At 34.0% G+C, this 20,488-nt stretch overlaps 2 protein-coding genes across 3 annotated transcripts; both read left to right on the forward strand.

Moving 5' to 3' along the window:
* Positions 1 to 1,297: 1,297 nt before the first annotated feature.
* On the forward strand, positions 1,298 to 4,943 carry LOC131610148 (F-box/kelch-repeat protein SKIP30-like). Of its 2 annotated transcripts, none has more exons than XM_058882025.1 (2): positions 1,298 to 1,624; positions 3,713 to 4,943. In XM_058882025.1, the coding sequence occupies exon 2, from the start codon at positions 3,805 to 3,807 to the stop codon at positions 4,840 to 4,842; it is 1,038 nt and encodes a 345-aa protein (XP_058738008.1). In that variant the 5' UTR covers positions 1,298 to 1,624; positions 3,713 to 3,804; the 3' UTR covers positions 4,843 to 4,943. The 2 variants fall into 2 exon arrangements, with proteins under 2 accessions (XP_058738008.1, XP_058738007.1); XM_058882024.1 differs by having other exon boundaries at positions 1,359 to 1,624; positions 3,728 to 4,943.
* Positions 4,944 to 17,237: 12,294 nt separating this feature from the next.
* On the forward strand, positions 17,238 to 20,410 carry LOC131612480 (uncharacterized). Its single transcript, XM_058884272.1, has 9 exons — positions 17,238 to 17,472; positions 17,536 to 17,881; positions 17,954 to 18,010; positions 18,111 to 18,181; positions 18,953 to 19,031; positions 19,132 to 19,191; positions 19,374 to 19,477; positions 19,566 to 19,626; positions 19,978 to 20,410. The coding sequence occupies exons 1-9, from the start codon at positions 17,345 to 17,347 to the stop codon at positions 20,347 to 20,349; spliced, it is 1,278 nt and encodes a 425-aa protein (XP_058740255.1). The 5' UTR covers positions 17,238 to 17,344; the 3' UTR covers positions 20,350 to 20,410.
* Positions 20,411 to 20,488: the final 78 nt, after the last annotated feature.

Here is a 20,488-nt window from a genome sequence, read left to right on the forward strand (position 1 = left end):
AGGACAAATTTTGTACTAAGGTTTAGGCATTTCTGATGTATTATATTTAATATAGTTTTTGCTCTTTCAAAAAAAAAAGCCCAATGAATTAAAATTAATAATTAATTCTGTAAATAAATATTTAAGCAACACTGAATTAAAATAAATAACTAATAATTATACAATAAAAGAAATAGCTCTAATCAATATTCATATTATTCACATGTCATCAAAATAATTTTATTTTATTTTAATTACACTGACACTTAATCAAAATTGAAGGGAGATAACAAAATTTCAAATGAGGTCGAAGAAACAAAAAATTAATTTTTAAAATGGAATGACTAAATGATACTATAGGAATTGTCATTCCTAGGTTGATTCCTCTTTAGCCTTTTTTATTTTGGGCTTAGACCCTTTTTTTATTAAAAGAAAATAGAATGACTAAATGTGAAAAATCCAATGGAGAAATAAAAAATACATTTAAGCCTAAAAATTAGGATTGTTAAAAAAAAATCAAAGAATTAAAGGAACTGTTATGTTTGGTTAGTGAATCAAACCATAATCCACAAACACTTCTAGAATCTAACCGAAACTAAAATTGAACGGAACTTAAATTGAAAATGGAAAATGCTTAAAATAACTTTAAATTTTTTTTAAAAAAATATAAAATAACTTAACAGTTCGGTTCTTTGATAAATAATTTGGTTTGGAAAAAAACATCTTCTAACAGTTTGGTACGGTTGAAAATTTTAAAACGGCATACCAAATTAATAATTTTAGTTTAGTTCTTAATAAATTAAAACGATTTTATTCAATTCAAGTGAATTTTTAACTATAATTCAATTCAATTCAGTTCAATTTTTCGCACACTGTATCATGAATAATTCCACTAAAAATAATCATTAAAGCTAAATATATTCATGAAGTTTAATTTATTTAACAAACAACTTACCAAATATTATTCGAGGTTATAACTTATAAGTAGTCACCATAATATATAAGTGTGAATATGAAAAACTACCGACACGTTTGACTAAACAAATGAATGGATCCTAACCAACTAAAGTGTCAATATCCATCTCAACATTTCCAGCTATAGATTGTTATACACTCCCAATTCGTTTTGCACGCGCAATTGCTATCATAAATTCATAATAATAAAATTGAAAATAACCAACCCCTTGGACCAAGAAAAAACAACAAAAACGTTGAGAAAATTCGAGATTCGATAACGTGTAGTGTAGTGTAATGAAGGAGAACTGAAAAAAAAGAGAAAAAGAATTTAAGAATATGCCAAAAAATTATTCTTGATCTGTGACTCCAGAGAACACGCAAGAAAAAAGATAACCCTAATTTTCTTACTCAACAAGATTTATTATTTATCTTCATATTTATATTATTTATTTATTTATTTATTTATTTATTTATTTATTTATATATATTATCCTCTTCTAATCTAATCAATAATAATAATAAGCATTTCTTTTCTCAATTACAAACAAAATCTCATCTCGTAGAGAAACGAAAGGGAAGTAACAACGCAACACAACGCCCGTTCGTATTCACATTTGACTCTGTGTTTGTTGCAACAAACAAAACTGTCTTTGTTTCTTCGCCGATTCCTTTTCTTCTTCGTTTCCAGGTAAACAATCTTTCTTCCCCTTTCTTTATTGTTTTCAATTATTGTTAAATTTCGTTGTTCGTCTTCAATTTGGGTTATTTAGGATATAATTGAATACCCGATTCTTTGTTTACTTTGAATGTTAGGGCTTCAATGAACCCCAATTTTGATTCCAAGGGTTGTTTATGGAGTGGTTCATGAATCCAAAAACAAGTTCGCACGTTGTGGGTTTTTTTTGTTTGGTTTTGTTATGCCTGTTTGTTCATGTTCTTTGCTTTATTATTGCTTGAAGTGAGTTTGATTTTTTTGTTGGTTTTTAGTATATTTGTGTGCTTTGGTTTTTGGAATATGTAGTGATGATACTGATAATTGGTGTTGTTTTTGTTCTTCTGTTGATTTTCTATTTGAGTTTATGCTAGGCTTGTTATGAATGTATTGTGTTTTCGTTGCACTTGGTTTACTTTCGGTTATATTCGGTGGTTGTGTTGGCGTGGGTATGAGCGGTTCTTAGTTCAATATGGAATTTATTGATGATTTTACAAATCAATATTTCTTTTAAATTTGCTTTTGCTGGAGAGTGGCTGCATCATAATGTTCTTCTGAAGTCATTTTTGGTTTATGAAATGGGAAAGCAATTTGTTGCTCTGTTGTGTTTGAAACATAGGAGTTCGATATAGTTGTTAGAATGGCATGATGAGATTTGAATCACACGGTTTGGTGCATTTCAGCAAGCTGATGATTTCCATCATGTGATGGATCATACATGATTTTAAATTGTGGGATACATGTATTATTATGTGCTATTCATATCATCTATTTGAATTGCACAATTCAATGATGTTAATCCAGTTTCTTACTATTCTTTCACCATTTCTAATCAAATCAATTAACATGTCAGATATGCTTAAATTGTTGAATGAAATGAAACTAAAGGAGCACTAATGAATGCGTTTTTCATTTCCATGTTTTTATCATATGGAAATAGGGGTTTCACACAGCCAATCATGCAGTTGCTTACTTACTCTCTCACCTCATATGGTTTTACCTCTGTTTTATGTTTCCTTTTTACTAGTGACGTATAACTTAGCTTTTGGTTTCTGAGATTTATTGTGAAGTAAGTTGTTTTGTGAATTTCTGATAAAAAACTATTACGGCAGCACTTGGAGTGATAACATGACTTAGGGGTTTGGGGAAAGGGCATATGGGGTTGGAGTTAAAGAGTCATGAGTTCAACTCCCCCCTAATTAACAAAATAACAACCATTAACTAACATTTTCCTTTGGGGAAAGGGCATATTTTTTGTGCTTTTGAATCTTATGATTTTATATGACATATGATTCAAATAATTAGCTCCGTTACTCACATTTTGAGTTGAGATTTTTTTTCCCTTCAATTTCCATAAGTTAGAGCATATTAAACTTTAAAGGCCAGACTAGTTAACCTGAGTAGTTATAGTTTCATTCAAATATTCAAGCAATTATTAGTTTCATTTTCTTTAAGGCGTGAGATTAAGAAACAATATCTCTTTAAGTATGCTTCCTCAATCATCTGCGGGGTTGCAGAAGATAGGTATGCTGTGAATAATGATAGAAAACGTGAGCCTGTTGCTGGGTTGAAAGTATGAGACACTCTACAAAGCATTTTTGGCTTTATCATAAACTATCAGTTCTCTTTAATTGACCGGTAGGCCATAAGCTATTATGTAATGTCTACATAATAGCTTCTGAAATATTGCTTCCACCATTAGATAGAGGGATGGACCACTGGTTTGAAATCCTTCAAGTCTTTGCATGTGCCTATTGTCTTATTAGTTAATATTCAGTATTCATAGATTGTATGCAATTTCTCACCTTTTGTTGTTATCCCTGCTGCTGCTTGATTCGTTCAATGCAAAATATACTGTAGAGTTTGTATCTTATATTAAAATGAAGGAAATCTACTATTTGAAATCCTTCGAGTCTTTGCATGTGCCTATTGTCTTATTCGTTCAATGCAAACAACAAATTTTCATTCAAACTGTGTACATGCTGATCTAGTGACCATGTTTTTCAATTTATTTCTTCTTCTGGCCTGTTGAATTTTGATTTCTCATTTCAAATTATTTACTAGATATTGTGATTTCAGGTGGACCTTCCGTAGTAGCGTGACATCAGTGGTGGAGACATAATAAACATAGATGTAGCAGTGGTTATAAATTTATAATGTCTGCACTGATTGAAGGACTTCCTGATGCTGTTGCAATAAGGTGTCTTGCACGTGTTCCCTTTTACCTCCACCCAAAGTTAGAGGTTGTCTCTCGTTCTTGGAAAGCAGCCATTCGTAGTCCAGAAATATCAAGAATCCGACAGGAGATTGCTTCATCTGAGGATCTCTTGTGTGTCTGTGCTTTTGATCCAGAGAATGTATGGCAACTGTATGACCCTCTAAGAGATATCTGGATTACCCTTCCTGTTCTTCCCTCAAAGATCAGGCACCTTGCTCACTTTGGTGTCGTATCTGTAGCTGGAAAATTGTTTGTCATTGGCGGTGGAAGTGATGCTGTTGATCCATCGACTGGTGATCACGATGGATGCTTTGCAACCGATGAAGTCTGGTCATATGACCCCATAATCCAACAGTGGGCTCCGCGGGCTTCAATGCTTGTTCCCCGTTCTATGTTTGCATGCTGTGTTTTAAATGGAAAAATTGTTGTCGCCGGGGGATTCACTAGCTGTAGAAAAACAATATCTCAAGCAGAAATATATGACCCCGAGAAGGATTTTTGGACTCCAATCCCTGATCTTCACCGCACACATAATTCAGCCTGTTCTGGAATAGTGATTGGTGGAAAGATGCATGTACTGCACAAGGATATGTCAACGGTGCAAGTTTTAGACAATGCAGGGGCTAGATGGATTGTGGAGGACTGTGATTGGCTTCAAGGTCCAATGGCAGTAGTCCAGGATGCACTTTGTGTTATGAGCAATGGATTTATCATGAAGCAAGACAGAGAAGGGAAAAAGATTATAAGTTCAGCAACAGATTTTAAACAGAGAATTGGGTTTGCAATGATTGGACTAGGCGATGATTTATACATGATTGGGGGCGTCATTGGACCTGACAGATGGAATTGGGACATTAAACCTTTATCGAATGTTGATGTTCTGACACTTGGGAGTGAGAGACCAATTTGGCGCCAAACAGCTCCAATGACACGGTGCCGTGGTACCATTGTTGGTTGTACAATCATGAGAATTTAGACCCTCTCTAGTTAGGATTCCATGTACTTTGTACTCGAGGGTATTTGTGTTGATAACATGCGGTAACAAGGTGAGTTTTTTCTGTGCCTGTTCTGTTTGAAGCATAACCGCAGCTAGGTCCATCACTAAGCAACCTCACTTTGCTATTTGTCATTTGGTGCTATGCAAATTTTATTGAAGATTGCTTCGCTGCACAAATCAACAATTTCATTTAGTTCTTTTCTTTAACTCTTTTCTGGAGGTATCTTAGAGGGATTATGTTCCAAAACATCATAATCTCATAATTTTGTTAATACATGGAAATTAAATTTGGTTATGAGATGGATTTCATTCTTTCTTCCATCAATTATCATTCTAATTTGTGTTATAGTAAGACTTAGAATAGTTTATGTAAGCTACAAAATTTAAAACAAAAAGTGTTACTTTATGATTTATTAACAGGTAACTTGTGAAAGATGAGCATACATAAACAGAAAAAAAACATTTATTTAAGAAATGATTGATTAATTGGTACTCTCCCGCCCACGATGAGTGACCCAGCACACAATTTACACAGATTAAAAAAAATGTAAAAAGTAAGATAATATTATTTTTACTATAGTACCCTTATCATGTATTGGAAATGATGAACTATTTAGTTAATTAGAGGGTAAAATTAGAAAAGGTGTATTGGAAATTGAAATTGATCATTCATTTTGGAATATCATTTTATTTCAAATGGGTCACTCATTGTGGGACGGATGGAGTAATTTTTTTTGGTTACTAGAAGAATTCAATTAAAGTTTCTAAATCCTCGTACTTTGAACCACACCGACCTCCAAGATTAAACAAACAAACAAATTGATCTCATCACATGCTTCAACTTCAATTTCGATCTCTTCCAAAAATGCTACTAATCAGACTCAAAGCGTTTCTTTGGTGGGGTAGGTTTGTGTTGTGACTCAACAACTGATTTGGATTTGGAATAAGGAAATAGGAGATTTTAGGCATAAAAGAAATTCGAATTTCATCGGAAATTTGGGAGAACTGATTCGAATTTGGAACAAGGAAATAGGAGATTTTTTTAATCAAAGAAATTCAAAGTTTCATCAAAAATTTGGGAGAAGGCGGTTGCTTGTGATGTGGAGGACGAGAGGATCTGTGTTGAAATGGTGAATAATTTAGAGGCTAGAGACTAGCATGGCAGAAGTTTGAAGGATGCAAAGAAGGATTTCTCTCAATTTGAAGCGGCTTAGGGATGATCAGAGGGGCTGTTAATAAGTGGAAACCAAGTATTTCTCTCAATTTCAATTTTAAGGGAGAAGGATTTGTGGGTATGATTGTTAGTTGAAAAAGGTATGATTGTTAGTTGAAAAGGTAGATCAATTTATTTGGTCAGTATCTATTTGTCGTGTATTTCTCATAAGAAAAAGCAGCTTCGGAGTGACTTGCTAGATTGTAAGTGTAAATTTGCGAAAGAGGGTAGGTGAGTGGTTAGGGACTCTAACGCAATTAAAAAGAAGTCTGAAAGAAAAGGTATTAGCGCAGTAGTGAATAGGTTTGAAATGGTAGATTTTAGGATTTCATTGACTTCATGAACTTAGTGGAAATTCCTTTGTTTGGTAGGAAATTCGCTTGGATCAATCAAGTTGGTAGTGCAATGAATAGGATCAACACATTCTTAATTTCTGAAGATTTATTGGCTATTTGAAAGATTGATTGTCAAGAGTTAGGCAGAAGGGACTTATCCTATCATTATCTTATCAGGATCAGACGCAAGGTGGTAAATTGGGGGGCCAAAACCGTTTAAAATTTTTAATTGTTGAATTTAAAATCATCAGTTTTTCACCTTTGTAGCAAAGGTTTGGGAATTCTAGTTCTATTTAACGACATGGTTGCTTTCGTTTTCAAAGAAAAGTAAAAAAATTGCGTCAAGGTTTGAGAGTTTGGAACATGGATGTGCTTGGATCGGTTCAGCTAAGGGTGGGCGAGGCTATCAAGAATCTTAATAATCTTGATAAATTAGTGGCTGAAGATAATATGGAGATCCCAGATTTTATTAGTATCCATAGGTAGTAGGCATCCAAAAAAGTGTGGGAGGTTATGCATATCAAAGAAAGCTTTGAAACAAAAATTTAGAAATAAGTGGATAAAAATTATAGATTGGCTTCAAACACATGGACAGTTGAAGATGTGGATTAAGTGAAAGGGGTAGTAAAGCAGCATTTTGAAAGTTTCTTTCAAGAGCAAAACTCAAGAAGGTCGATTTTGGAGGGAGTGTTTCTTTAAGTAGTGAAGGGTTGAAGATATCACTTTTTAGAGGCTATTTTCTTGAAAGAAGTGGTGTGGTCGGGGGCTAAGGATAAAAGCCACGGACCAGACGGGTTCAGCTTATGCTTCTACAAGGACTGCTAGGAAATTATCAAAGGAGATTTAGCCAAGTTTGTGTCTGAATTCCATATTAATGCCAAAATTCCTAAAGCTATTACCACAACTTTTTTGGCATTAATCCCGAAGACAAACAATACTCAAGGCTTTAATGAGTATCGTCTCATTTGTCTTGTTAACAACTAGTAACAAACTCGTGCATACGCACGGGTTCTGTTCGGTTACGCGAATTTGGATACATCATTTATTTTAAATAAAAATGTTAAAAAAGAAAAAAAAATTGATAAATAATTAATTATTTTATATATAAAAATATTTGGATCAATAATAGATTTTTTCCCGTATACCATTTTTGGATTAAAAATATTTAATCATAAATATCATTTCTCGTATATAAAAATATTTAAATCAATAATAGATTTTTTTCCCGTATACAGACTTCATTTTTGTTTAGGTATCATTTACAAAAATATTTGGATCAATAGTAAATTTCGTATATAAAAATATTTAGATGAATAATAAATTTTTTCCCGTATACCATTTTTAAATAAAAAATATTTGGGTCATAAATACCATTTTTCGTAAATAATATATTTTTTCCGTATAGAAATATTATTTTTGTTTAGGTATCATTTACAAAAATATTTGGATCAATATTAAATTTTCGTATATCAAAATATTTAGATTAATAATATATTTTTTCCCGTATATCATTTTTGGATAAAAAATATTTGATCATAAATACCATTTCTCCATACAAAAATATTTAGGTTAATAATAGATTTTTTCCCGTATAAAGACTTCATTTTTGTTTAATATCATTACAAAAATATTTGGATCAATAGTAAATTTCGTATATAAAAATATTTACATCAATAGTAGATTTTTTCCCGTATACAATTTTTGAATAAAAAATATTTGGATCATAAATAATATTTTTCGTAAATATTAATACAAATATTATTTCTATTTAGGTATAATTTACAAAAATATTTTGATCAATATTAAATTTTTGTATAAAAAAATATTTAGATCAATAATAGATTTTTTCCCGTATACCATTTTTGGATAAAAAATATTTGAACATAAATACCATTTCTGGTATATAAAAATATTTAGATTAATAATAGTTTTTTTCCCATATACAGACATCATTTTTGTTTAGGTATCATTTACAAAAATATTTGAATCAACAGTAAATTTTGTATATAAAAATATTTAGTTCAATAGTAGATTATTTTCCCGTATACCATCTTGGAATAAAAATATTTGGATCATAAATACAATTTTTCGTAAATAATAGATTTTTTTCCATATACAAATATTATTTTTGTTTATGTGTCATTTACAAAAATATTTGGATCAATATCAAATTTTTGTCTATAAAAATATTTAGATCAATAATAGATTTTTTGGCCTATTCCATTTTTGAATAAAAAATATTTGGATAAAAAATAACGTTTTTCGTAATAATAAAATTAAGAACTTTATGGTACAAAGACCAAAAAACCACAAATTTAATGTGGTGGCAAAAAATCAAATAAGGGTATTTTGAACTTTTCCACAACCATTAATTTTCTTATATTATATATTGATAGTGTTTTTTTTTTGGGAAGAAAGAAGTGAGAAAGTGATGAAAGAGAAAAAAATAGAGAATAGAGAGAGATTTGATAAGTTTGATAAAATATAAGAGTTATATTATTTTAATAATAAAATTAAGAACTTTATGGTACAAAGACCAAAAAACCACAATTTTAATATGGTGGCTAAAACTCAAATAAGGGTATTTTGGACTTTTCCACACCCATTAATTTTCTTATATTATAGATCTATATAGGGTTCTGTTGAAGCGGTAGAGGGCAAGCAACAAAGGTTTGGAAATATTATTTCGGAAATTTATCGTCTCCACAGGGAATGGTCGTTAGAATGTCATTCAACGGTTTCAATGTTTTCGAGCTTGGGTTAAAATGTATTGAAAGTAAAAACAAAAAATAAAATAAAACATATGAACAGAAAATAAATACATTCTTCGAAAAGAATTAGCTTATCAGGCATGCATATAATCTACTTCTCACAAACTTAAACTTATTGACCAGTTATACTACACCTATAATACTCGTCAATGCCATCTAGTATCGCTCACTTCAGTGCTCATTTCTGAAGCACCTACGAGACAACTCACAATCAAGGTTATCTCTAACGCAAAGTTGCGAGAACATCCATATTCTCGTGTCGGTGATCTCTCGCACAACTCAAACACCGAAACATTAAGTGTAACACCCCAAATCTACCCCGCAATTATAAGCGAAAATCAGAGTGCATTTAAAAATATTCATCAAAGATGGGATGTCACAATTCGACTTAATCAAACAAACATACTTATATTGCATTTAATAAAGATACATAGCATTCGGAACAAAACTTCTTTCACCACTTACAGCTTAAACTTATAAACATCTTCCAATTTCAACTTAACACAAATGTCATCATAGAATACAACAATCAAGTAATAATCGACTAATCCCCCTCGAGTGCTACGTATCAGAGCAATGGACACCGACTCGATTTGCCATAAAGCAACATCAAGACTTCACATCAATAACCTCGAACATCCACGATTAATCTTGAGTACCTGCCCATTTCCCATGGTAGGGGAAATATCAGCAAAGGGGTGAGATATCTTACAATATAAAAGAATGCATGATAAGTAATATAGGAGATATAGATCATACATAATTTCACCACTTCGCACCACATAACATCTTACAACAAGTTTCACCGCAAAACAACTTATCATTACAATACAACTTTCAAAACGGCAACGATGTCATTAATCACATATTCAAATATACAAGTATGATATCAAATACGTCACAAAAATATATCATTATCACGTCATAACAAACACCTCGTCATCTCAACAATCCAAACACAATTCAAATGCAATTCAAATGCGACTCGAATGTGACTCAAACTTATGCATATGCATGTGGTACCATTGGAGTAAAACTCCCATCTCAAACAGTTTGCCATTGGGCCGTCTCAAACATTTGCCACAAGGGCCGTCTCAAACATTTGCCACAAGGGCCGTCTCAAACAATGCAATGGATGCGACTCAAATGATGCACATCCACAAACACAACTTAAACCACTTAATCAACTTAAATGACATAATCAACTTGAACGACATAATCAACTTAAACGACATAATCAACTTAAACAACATAACCACATCAACTAAACAACATCAACTCAATGCCAAGGTTCTATGGCAATAACCGTATCATAGTAATTTACCACGTCTCAATCACATCATCACATCATATCGACATACAACATCTATTCAACTTAATTCTTATCAACATAATACAACTTATCAATAGTGACCATAGGGTCTACAACAACAACGACAAATTCATCATGTTATAGCAACAATAACAATTCAACATATTGCACAACAACAACAAACATCAACATGTTACAACAACAACAACAATTCATCATGTTACAACAATAACAATTCATTATATTGCACAACAACAACAAACATCAACATGTTACAACAACAACAACAATTCATCATGTTACAACAACAACAATTCATTATATTGCACAACAACAACAAACATCAACATGTTACAACAACAACAATTTATCATGTTAACAACAAACATCAACAATTCATCATATCACCAACAACATCAACAAATTCGTCATATTCCCTAATTCAAGTAATCATCGTAACACGTTATATTTAACTTCCTAATAAAGACATATATATTCTTAATTCATCACATGGCATCGTCGTCGACTCATACATATCAAATACGCACAATTAATCACATATAGCATACAACATCTTTATCAATTATGCATATCATCACATACCTCATTATCTCATTATAAGGAAGGCACATATTATCATTTCAATAACATGGTATCTTCATAAGGAAAACATACATCAAGTTATACCGCAACATGGTTACATTGATTCATAGCAAAGAACATACTTCACATGTTAACACAACATAGTTCATCACTTAATCCTAATAAACATAATAGGAAACTATATCATATGGATCATTTTATTGCATCATGGTATAGTTCATTGCATTAGTTTTCCGACGCTTCAAACGGCGCCTAAAACGGAGTTACGGATCAAAAGTTACATCATTTCAAAGTTTAGAAAAAATTCTGCAAAACAGGGTTCGCGGCGCGAACAGGGTTCGCGGCGCGAACTAAGCGAATTGAAAAATTCCTAACTTTCTGCCAAGCAGTTCGCGGCTCGAACAGTAGTTCGCGGCGCGAACTGGCAATTTCAGAAAATCCCAAATCTCAGAAAACAGCATACGAAACCCATCCCAAAACCCCTAAACTCAACCCAAATCAAGCTGAAAACACCAACCATCATGAACAACAATAGAATACATGTTATAAGCACAAATACAACACATATTATGGATCTTCTAACATCAAACGTCAATTAAAACATATTTCAAGTCATAAATTAACACATATGTTCATAAACCCTAACATCTCTACACACAACTTCCATGGAGAATAACATACAATCTAACCCACCATATACATCATCATGCCAACCCTTAGAGAGTAAGAACCCCACCCTTACCTTAGCAAAAGCTTCACTTCCTTCAATGGAGATCTTCCTCTTCATGTCATAGCTTTCTTCTCTTCCTCTCTTCTTTCTCTTCTTTCTCTTCTTTCTCTTCTTTCTCTTCTTTCCACAAAATGAGTTATGAGGTTTAATCTCTAAAACCCTAACTCTTACTATCCATTCTTACTAATGGGCTTAACCCATAACCCAGTCTCTTATGTCATATTTGTTTCACTTAGGCCCAAGTCATAATATTACTCTAATTACTCAATTAAGCCAAATAACACACATAATTGAATAATCACACAACATAACCGAATATTATTTCCAATAATATTCCACATTTACCATCGATCCATAACTTTAACAATACTAACTCGCAATTGTATTTCTCTGACTAATTAATCCGACCATAAACTTAACTGCTCAAATTAACATATTAATCCAAATTACGCCTTTAGAATAATACCGATAAACCTCGACTTCAACTAATTCCAATGAATAAATCCTCGATCAATTTAATTAAATAATTAATTAAATTCGGGGCGTTACATTAAGGACGGATACACATGTGATTGTCAACTCTAAATCTATCTCTAGAGTCCAGAAACTAGCAGATAATCATCCTAGATAAGTACTCAAGAAGTATATCTCTATAGCAACTCAAATCTCACGGATAGAGCAAAAATCTAAGATAACAATCGACAAATATTTGTAAAGCAGATTAAATATAACTCCATGGGCGACAAATATACATGAGTTCAAAGTAAATACATATAAAAACCCAATTAAAAGAGGACACACAAAGAGGAGGAGAAATGAACCAAAAATCTTCCGGTTTTTCATCTTCGATCGATGATCAATCCACCTCTAATCATCCAAATGCAAGCTCCATAGTTGTTTTCTAGGCTAATCTAACCAAAAAATGAAGGTTGATAGAGTTGAGAACAAATACCCCAAAACCATCCTAAAAAAATATTTTTCCCTAAATATACAATTCTGCCCAACAAATCTCGCTTAGCGGTAGTAGAAGCTCACTAAGCGAACTCTGCTGCAACTTGAAAAATTATTTCGGTCATAACTTGAAAATCGTAACTCCGATTTGCGTTCGGTTTGAAGCGTTGGAAAGCTTATTCAATGTTGTATCTAACAATGACTCAATGACAACCAAATTGATGATTTTTATCATTCTTATTTTGATCCTTATTCTTTGATGAATTGTTAAATATTACATTCTTGAAGCTTAGCCTTTGGTTTTTATTACTCGATGCTCCAACTATGAATGAATACCTACAGAATGAATAAAAAACTATCAAACGGTACATAAAACAAATCAAAATGCAAGTATACAAATATTTACACAAAAGTTGGGATTTTATTACAAAAACAAAATAATAGAATCGATAAGTGGCACAAATATATACTCAAAATAACGATATTTTGGCAGTTATCAAGTTCTTGCAAAGTTGCTAGCGTCTAGACTTAAAAAGGTGATGGGTAGATTTATATCCAATAGTCAATCAACTTTCTTACGTTAAAGGTAAATGCTCGATGGAGTAGTAGTTTTGAATAAAGTTATTGAATTTGCAAAAGATATAAAAAGGAGTACTGGTTGGTTAACATTGATTTTCAAAAAGCTTACGATTGTGTTTTGCGGAATTATTTGAAGTTCATCATGAACATAATGGGCTTTGGATCACTTCAGATGAAATGGATGAAAGCTATATTTTTTACTAACTCAATGTTGGTTTTAGTGAACGGGAGTCCAACTATAGATTTCGAAGTGAGTAGGGGTTTGAGGCAACAAGATCATATATCCCCTACCTTTTCCTCTTAGCAGCGGAAGTTCTTGATCAGATGGTTTTTAAAGCTTCAACTTTGAGGGAATTTTTCGGATTTCAGGTGAAAGAGGACATTCATTTCGAAATGCTTCAGTTTGTAGATGATACAATAGTGCTTTGTGATGGGTCATGGAAGAATATGTATATAAAATAGTGTCAGGCTTATGTGTGAATCAAAACAAAGATTATTGAGATAAACATCAAAGATGATTTTACGTTGGCTGCTTCTGCGTTTCTTATTTGTGATGTTGGGGCAATTTTGTTATCTTGTCTTGCCATTATGGTGGGCGCTAATCCTAGAAGAAAGGAAGCTTGGAGTCCAATAATTACAAAGCTTCGAAGGAGGGATTATCTAGGTGGCATAGTCATGAGGTTTCCCTGGGTTGTAGGATTACTTTTCCAAATTTTGTGTTGAGTAATATTCCTAATTATTTCTTCTTTATTTACAACGCGCCGAAAGTGGTCGTAAATGAAATTATATCTATTCAAAGAATTTTTCTTTTGGGCGGGATAGACTAGAAAAACAAGATCAATTAGGTTGCATGGGAAAACATTTGTAGGTTGAAGTAAGAGGGAGAGTTAAGGGTGAAGCATTGCGGAAGGTTCAATGGGGCTTTGTTGAGTATGTGGCATTGGAGAATGTTGACAAAGACAAATTTGTTATGGTATGATTTCCTATCATTTAGGTATGATGATTTGAAATCTATTATTTTGTATCTGTCTACCATTATAAAATCTAAGAAGGATTCGATATGGTGGAGAAGTCCATGTTCTTTGGCTTATATAAATTAGATTTCGTGTTCTATTAATTGTAAGTTAGGCAACAGTAAATTGGTCTCCCGTGTGGTCTCCCGTGTGCATGTGTTATTGCTAAAAATGCGAGACTAGGTGAACTAATAAGAACGAACGAAGTTATCCCTCATTGGAAAAGACTTAGTTTTGATGACGATGGTTGCGTCGAAGGAGAAAAATCGAATATCTCTATTACTTCTGAATTGGAAGCGATACAAGAGAGGTTTTCGAAGGCCGATGACAACATGAAACTCCACATCAAAGAACAATTGGGGAAGATTGGATATTCCGAAACAACCGACATGAAATCGCCATCTCATCCGGTTAAGAAAAAGGGTGCTCCGAAGAAATTGAAGCCTACACTGAATGACAACTCAACTACATGGTCTCCTTCTTATTGTGAGCATGTCGATAAAAATTTTCCCGACTCACCGACTCCTAAATCTCAAAAATATCAAAAAAGTTCAAACAAAGGAGATCGCATAAGCAAACCACCTCCGACACCTATTCCACTAAAAATTACAATCTTCGAATATGTGCCTATTCCACCGAAAATTCCATTCATCGAAGAGATGCCGGTTTTTATGCACCCTTACATATAGCAGATTGTAGATGTTGTGGGGACGGTAATTGCGGTTACCGAGACGTCTCGACGTTGCTTGGTAATGGAGAGGGTAGCCATACGGTTGTCTGTCATCAACTCATCCAAGAGTTGAAGACGCATAAAGAAGCGTACACACGATTATATGGAGAGGAAGCTAAATTTGAAGCGGTTAGCGAAGCTCTTGTGCCTTGGATGGGCCTTTACGCACCAGTGTCAAAATGGATGAAATTACTGGAAATTGGACATCTTATTACCTGCATCTATGATATGGTATGCATTGACTTGACACGTTATAGTTTTTCGGAATCCTTTTTCCCACTCCGCACTCCACCGCCTAGAAATTCAAATGCTTGCATGTGTGTATAGTATGGCTTTCAAAAGCGAATCACTTTGTGCAAGTTTACTTGAAATCGGGATGCCCCATACCACCTACGTCACCAAAATTGGAGCTTCATCTTACCAAAGATGCCGAGACGTGGGCAGATCTTTTTGTTAATAGGATGCACGAATTTGAAAGATTGAATAACATCAAGAAGGAAGCGAATAAGGAAAAGTCAAAATTGGAACCACCAATAGATTTAGGTGGCGACAGTTCTTTTTATGTATTTTCTAGTTTCAAAGTGTAATGTATGCACTCTATAACATTTTAATATAATCAATTGTTGTCAAGTATTAGTTTATGTATTTACGGAAGGCTCTAATTTTGAAAATTATGGGATTTTTCGTAGGTACATCTATATAAGCAAAATATCTAAGATCCTTTCGTGGATATACCTATGGAACATTCTGTGACAGAGAATGTGTGATCCATATTCATTAAGGTTTTCTATAAAGTTGGGGTTTCTAGTGTGTTTTGTTACACACAAACACAAAAATTTCAGTATATATTCGTGTTCATGGCATCCCCTAGGCCATCATCATGGATGCGGTTAGGGGTGGAAAAATGGGCCGTGGCCCGCCGGGCCGGCCCGCGCACCCGCCAAAAATGGCGGGTAGGTTAGGATTTTAGGCCCGCCGCTCGCCAAAGCCCGCCCCGTCAAAACCCGCCGCCCGCCCTGCCAATGCCCGCCACCCGCCAAAGCCCGCCCCTCCTTTAAAATTCCCTATTTTTTAGTTAATTCTAGTAATTTTAATTCTTGATGGTTTATTTTATATATCTATTTGTAAATATATGTAATATTTTTTTAAGTAAAATTTGTTAAAAAGTTACTTTTATAAAAAATTGTTTTAAAAAATAAGTGAAAAATTTAATTAAAAGGTAAAAAACCTATTAATCTATTAAAAAAATGAATAGAAATATATAAATAAAAATAGGCGGGCAAGCCCGCCATCTTGGCGGGGCAGGCATGATTTTTGTGCCCATTTCACTTGGCGGACATGATTTTTGTGCCCATTTCACTTGGCGGGCATGCCCGCCGCGCTCGTTTTTTGGCGGGCTTATGGCGGGGCGGACGGCGGGCGGGACAGGCGGCTTGTTTTGCCACTCCTAGATGCGGTCATCATCCAACGACTTGTTTTTGGACAAATTATTTTCAAAAGGGATGACCATGTTGTTTTCTCTCTTCTCAAACCCCCGATGCAGATGAAATTTTGGCACATCTATTTCTTGGACCAACTAAAAAGGTCTATGATGTCTTGGTTAGTGGGGGAGTACAAACCTGACGAAGTCATCAGAAGGATTCAGAGGCTTAGAACAAAGATCTCACTTGAGATCGAAAAAATGGAATGTTGGTGGGATGAAGTGGAAAACAAAATTGATGTCATTCAAATGATGCATGAATCAGATGAAATTGTTTTGACTGTTGTAATTTCTTAGATGTAATATTCAATTTTCTGTTAGAATTATCAATGTAATGCCGATTTTAATCAATGAAAGTTGTTTTTCTCATTACAAATGTTGTTTTTCTGGTTTAATAGTTACGGGTTTATTCCGAAGATATACCTACGGCGTGTTCCGTATCTGCATCTACGGAATATTTTCACGCAAATATAAAAAAAATCTTCTGAAAGTACATATACGAAAACACCAAAAACATTATTGGAAACATACACCATGCTTAAGTGATATAAGAGGTGCCGTATGAGTTTCTCTTTTGAAAAAGATGAAAAATACTTGACCTAATATAAAATGACATTTATTTTGAATTTTTTTGTTTTCCATGGTAACAATTTTTTTACAGTGACTGACTAAGGTAATACTTTAACAAACGAGAGCACGGAGAAGCCTAATACTCGGAGCATCGAAGTGAAGCGGCAAACCCTAAAACTGAATTTGAAATCACAATGGACGAAGAAGTTGCCGCAGACACCAGAAAAGACACCGAAGTAGCACCGGCACTCATCGCCGTCCACCCAGACGGCCACTCCGTCGCCGTAGCAGTCGGACCGGAGCTCCGCGTCTTCAACCTCCTGTAAGCTTACCTTTTCCCATCTCCATATTGTCATCCATTCAGTCATTCTCACCATGCCTACAGTGGCAATTCTGCAGTTTCTCTACTCGACGACTCCGTCTCCGGTGAACAAACCTCTCATAAAGACAATATCAGAGCCATTCGATTCGGAGCGAAAGGAAAACTGTTCGTATCCGCCGGTGATGATAAAACCCTAAAAATTTGGTCGACGCAATCGTGGCAGTGCGTTTCCACCGTGTCGTCGGAGAAGAGAGTTACTGCTGTTGCTATAAGCAATGACGGATTGCACGTGTGTTTTGCTGATAAATTCGGTCTCGTTTGGGTTGTGGATCTTAACCAAACTTCGCAGGATAAGAAACCAACACCAACGGCGCTTCTGTCGCATTATTGTAGCATAATCACTAGCTTGGTTAGTAGCTACTTATGTTTGTTCATGTTTTGTTTAACTTGTTATTTTGTTTTAAATTTGCGGTTTTTGCAGGAGTTTTCGCCAGATAATCGGTTTATTATTAGTGCTGATAGGGATTTCAAAATTCGTGTAAGCTACGATTTTGATTGATATAATGAGTAGTCGTTTGTGATTTGATTCTGTTTTTTCTTTTGTTTGTGTTTGTAATTATGTTCATTTCGTATTACAGGTTACTAATTTCCCCAAGAATCTCTTAAATGGAGCTCACGAGATTCAGAGTTTTTGTCTTGGTCATACAGAGTAAGAGTTGCTTTTATTAATCTTATATATGCATGCATCTATATGTAGTAATTAATAAATGATATAAATTGAGAACCATGATTTATATATTCATCATTATATCAAAAGAACTTGTTAAGTATTACATTTTCCATATGGCAATGAGTCTCGCAAAAAATTACAAAGAGATTTTGTACTATTTGAACCCTTTTGTTTAGTGAAAATGTTGGGACCAAACCTGTCACTTTTCATGTTTACCTAAATGAAGTGTTTACTCTGTATTGGAGTCATGTCCAAGCTGTGTCTTGAACGTGTAGGAGCTAGGAAAAAAGTATTTTTATATTATGGCACCGTCACACCGGAATGGAGTGTCTGACGTGTGGTTTTTGTATGAGTGTCGGATGCCAATACTTAGATATTAAGATACTTCTTCAATTCAACTTGAATTCTCAATTATAATTTTATTTTGACATTTGCTTGCAAAGAGAGCAGTTCAGATGGAGAGGAGTCAAACAATTAGAGGTAGAGAGGGACCAAAAAAACTATACGAAAAACTATTGAGAAAGATCTCGAGATTAGCGAATAGGATAGAAGCATGGTATTAGATAGAACATTATGCCGGAATTTGATCCATGTAGCTGACTATACTTAGTGGGATAAGGTTTGATTGTTGTTGTTTGGCATTTGATTGCAATTTGTTTCTAATAAGTGAATCTCACACTTTTTTATTAAGATAAGTGAAATTTGTCTTTCAATTTGGTGTTTTTATACGTAGCCAATATTTATTTGCAGGTTTGTTTCCTGCCTTGCCTTTGTTCCAGCTCAGGAAAGCCCTGGTAGTCTTCTTCTATCTGGCAGTGGCGATTCCACAGTTAGTGATTCCTTAAACATTTCTTGATGACTCGTGCATCCTGTTTTCTTTTCCTATAATTCTGTTTTAAAGTGAGAGTAACATTTATTTCCTTCTGCAGGTACGATTGTGGGATATCTCCTCTGGAGCACTCTTGGATACTTGTGAGGTTGCAATTAAGGTATATTTATATTTCTTAGCTGCTCAAATAGTTTGTATATCTTCTTTTTTCACTTTATTGTTAATGCTTTTTGGAAATTATTACTGGACTAGTTAATTGTTACTATAAAATAAATTCGAGTAATACCTCTTTCTGTCACACTTGATATTCACTTTAGCATTCTTCATCTTCTGTTTCCAAAGGCAGGGCTTCTAGAGTCTAATGGTAATGCTGAGGAGCATGACAATGCTGTTACTGATTTATGTACCACCCTGGATGGTTTGCTTGTTGCGGTGGCAATTCAGAGGCAAGTCTCTCGCTATCGTATTCTGTCATATTTCTCTTCAGGAGAACTTAGTATGGTTTATTAACTAGTTTATTTTATATCACTGTAGCTTGCGTGGAGTTGTATTGTTGAGTTACAAAGTTTCTGCCCAAACACTTTCTTTTGCCAAGGTATTGTCTCTGAAAACACTTGATTGAAATGATCTTGGACTTTTTTATCGTTAATTCCAATTTAGTTAGTCTCATTTATCTCTAGGTGTCTATTATTCTTGGCTGCTGTTTGCTGTTGCAAATCCTTTGGAATGAAAATACTCCTCCCCGAATGAAATATGAGCAATAATAACTCATTTTTTTGGAATGAAATATTAGCAAATGTCTACAACTTTTCTCCTTTTTAATGATAATATCTCTTAATAAATGCAATATGATCAAATTTTGCTTATAATTCATTCTGAAGAGTCTATTGGTTTGAAAAACATTTGTTTCTAAAGGCAGAAATTTATGTGAGTGGCAATACTGCAGGTTGTTTCTATTGCAGGAGAAACCTTTATCCCTACCTGCTTGGCAAACAGCCCTCCTACGAAGGAATTGTGGATGGTTACAGGTGTCTCTAGTTTACCTGGTTATGATTATCCGTCTTTGGCTCGTGTCGTAGTAATTTCTGGTATTGATGTTGAGCAAGAGCCAGTTGTTCTGGAAGACGATAAGATTCCTGGGGGAGAAAAGCTGCTAGAAACATTACAAGGAACCACATCTGTTGACGGTAATGCTTTTTTGGCAGCAGCTGAAGCTGTCAAAGCAGCAATGTGTAACCTATTAATAAAGAAGCATTATCCGTTCGAGAATAGAGAATATAGAAAGAAAACCAGAAATGATAAAAAACTCAAGGAATAACTATATGCAATCAAATTTTGTTTTTATTAATTTATGTAGCTGCTTAGCTCAGTTTTCTTGATTAGAAGTTCTCAAAGACTATATTATAGACTTTCTTGTGTCCCCTGTTATTTATTTTCTGATGAATGAGTATCTCCAA

This window comes from Vicia villosa, linkage group LG6, assembly GCF_029867415.1.
Source record: "Vicia villosa cultivar HV-30 ecotype Madison, WI linkage group LG6, Vvil1.0, whole genome shotgun sequence".
Lineage (NCBI taxonomy): Eukaryota > Viridiplantae > Streptophyta > Magnoliopsida > Fabales > Fabaceae > Vicia > Vicia villosa.

What these genes read in the sequence shown, in the direction of transcription:
- LOC131610148 (XM_058882025.1), top strand. Translation starts at nt 3,805, where the DNA reads ATGTCTGCACTGATTGAAGGACTTCCTGATGCTGTTGCAATAAGGTGT.
- LOC131612480 (XM_058884272.1), top strand. Translation starts at nt 17,345, where the DNA reads ATGGACGAAGAAGTTGCCGCAGACACCAGAAAAGACACCGAAGTAGCA. An exon ending in GTAGCATAATCACTAGCTTG is followed by an intron (nt 17,882 to 17,953) that starts GTTAGTAGCTAC and finishes CGGTTTTTGCAG; the next exon opens with GAGTTTTCGCCAGATAATCG. An exon ending in TTTTGTCTTGGTCATACAGA is followed by an intron (nt 18,182 to 18,952) that starts GTAAGAGTTGCT and finishes ATTTATTTGCAG; the next exon opens with GTTTGTTTCCTGCCTTGCCT.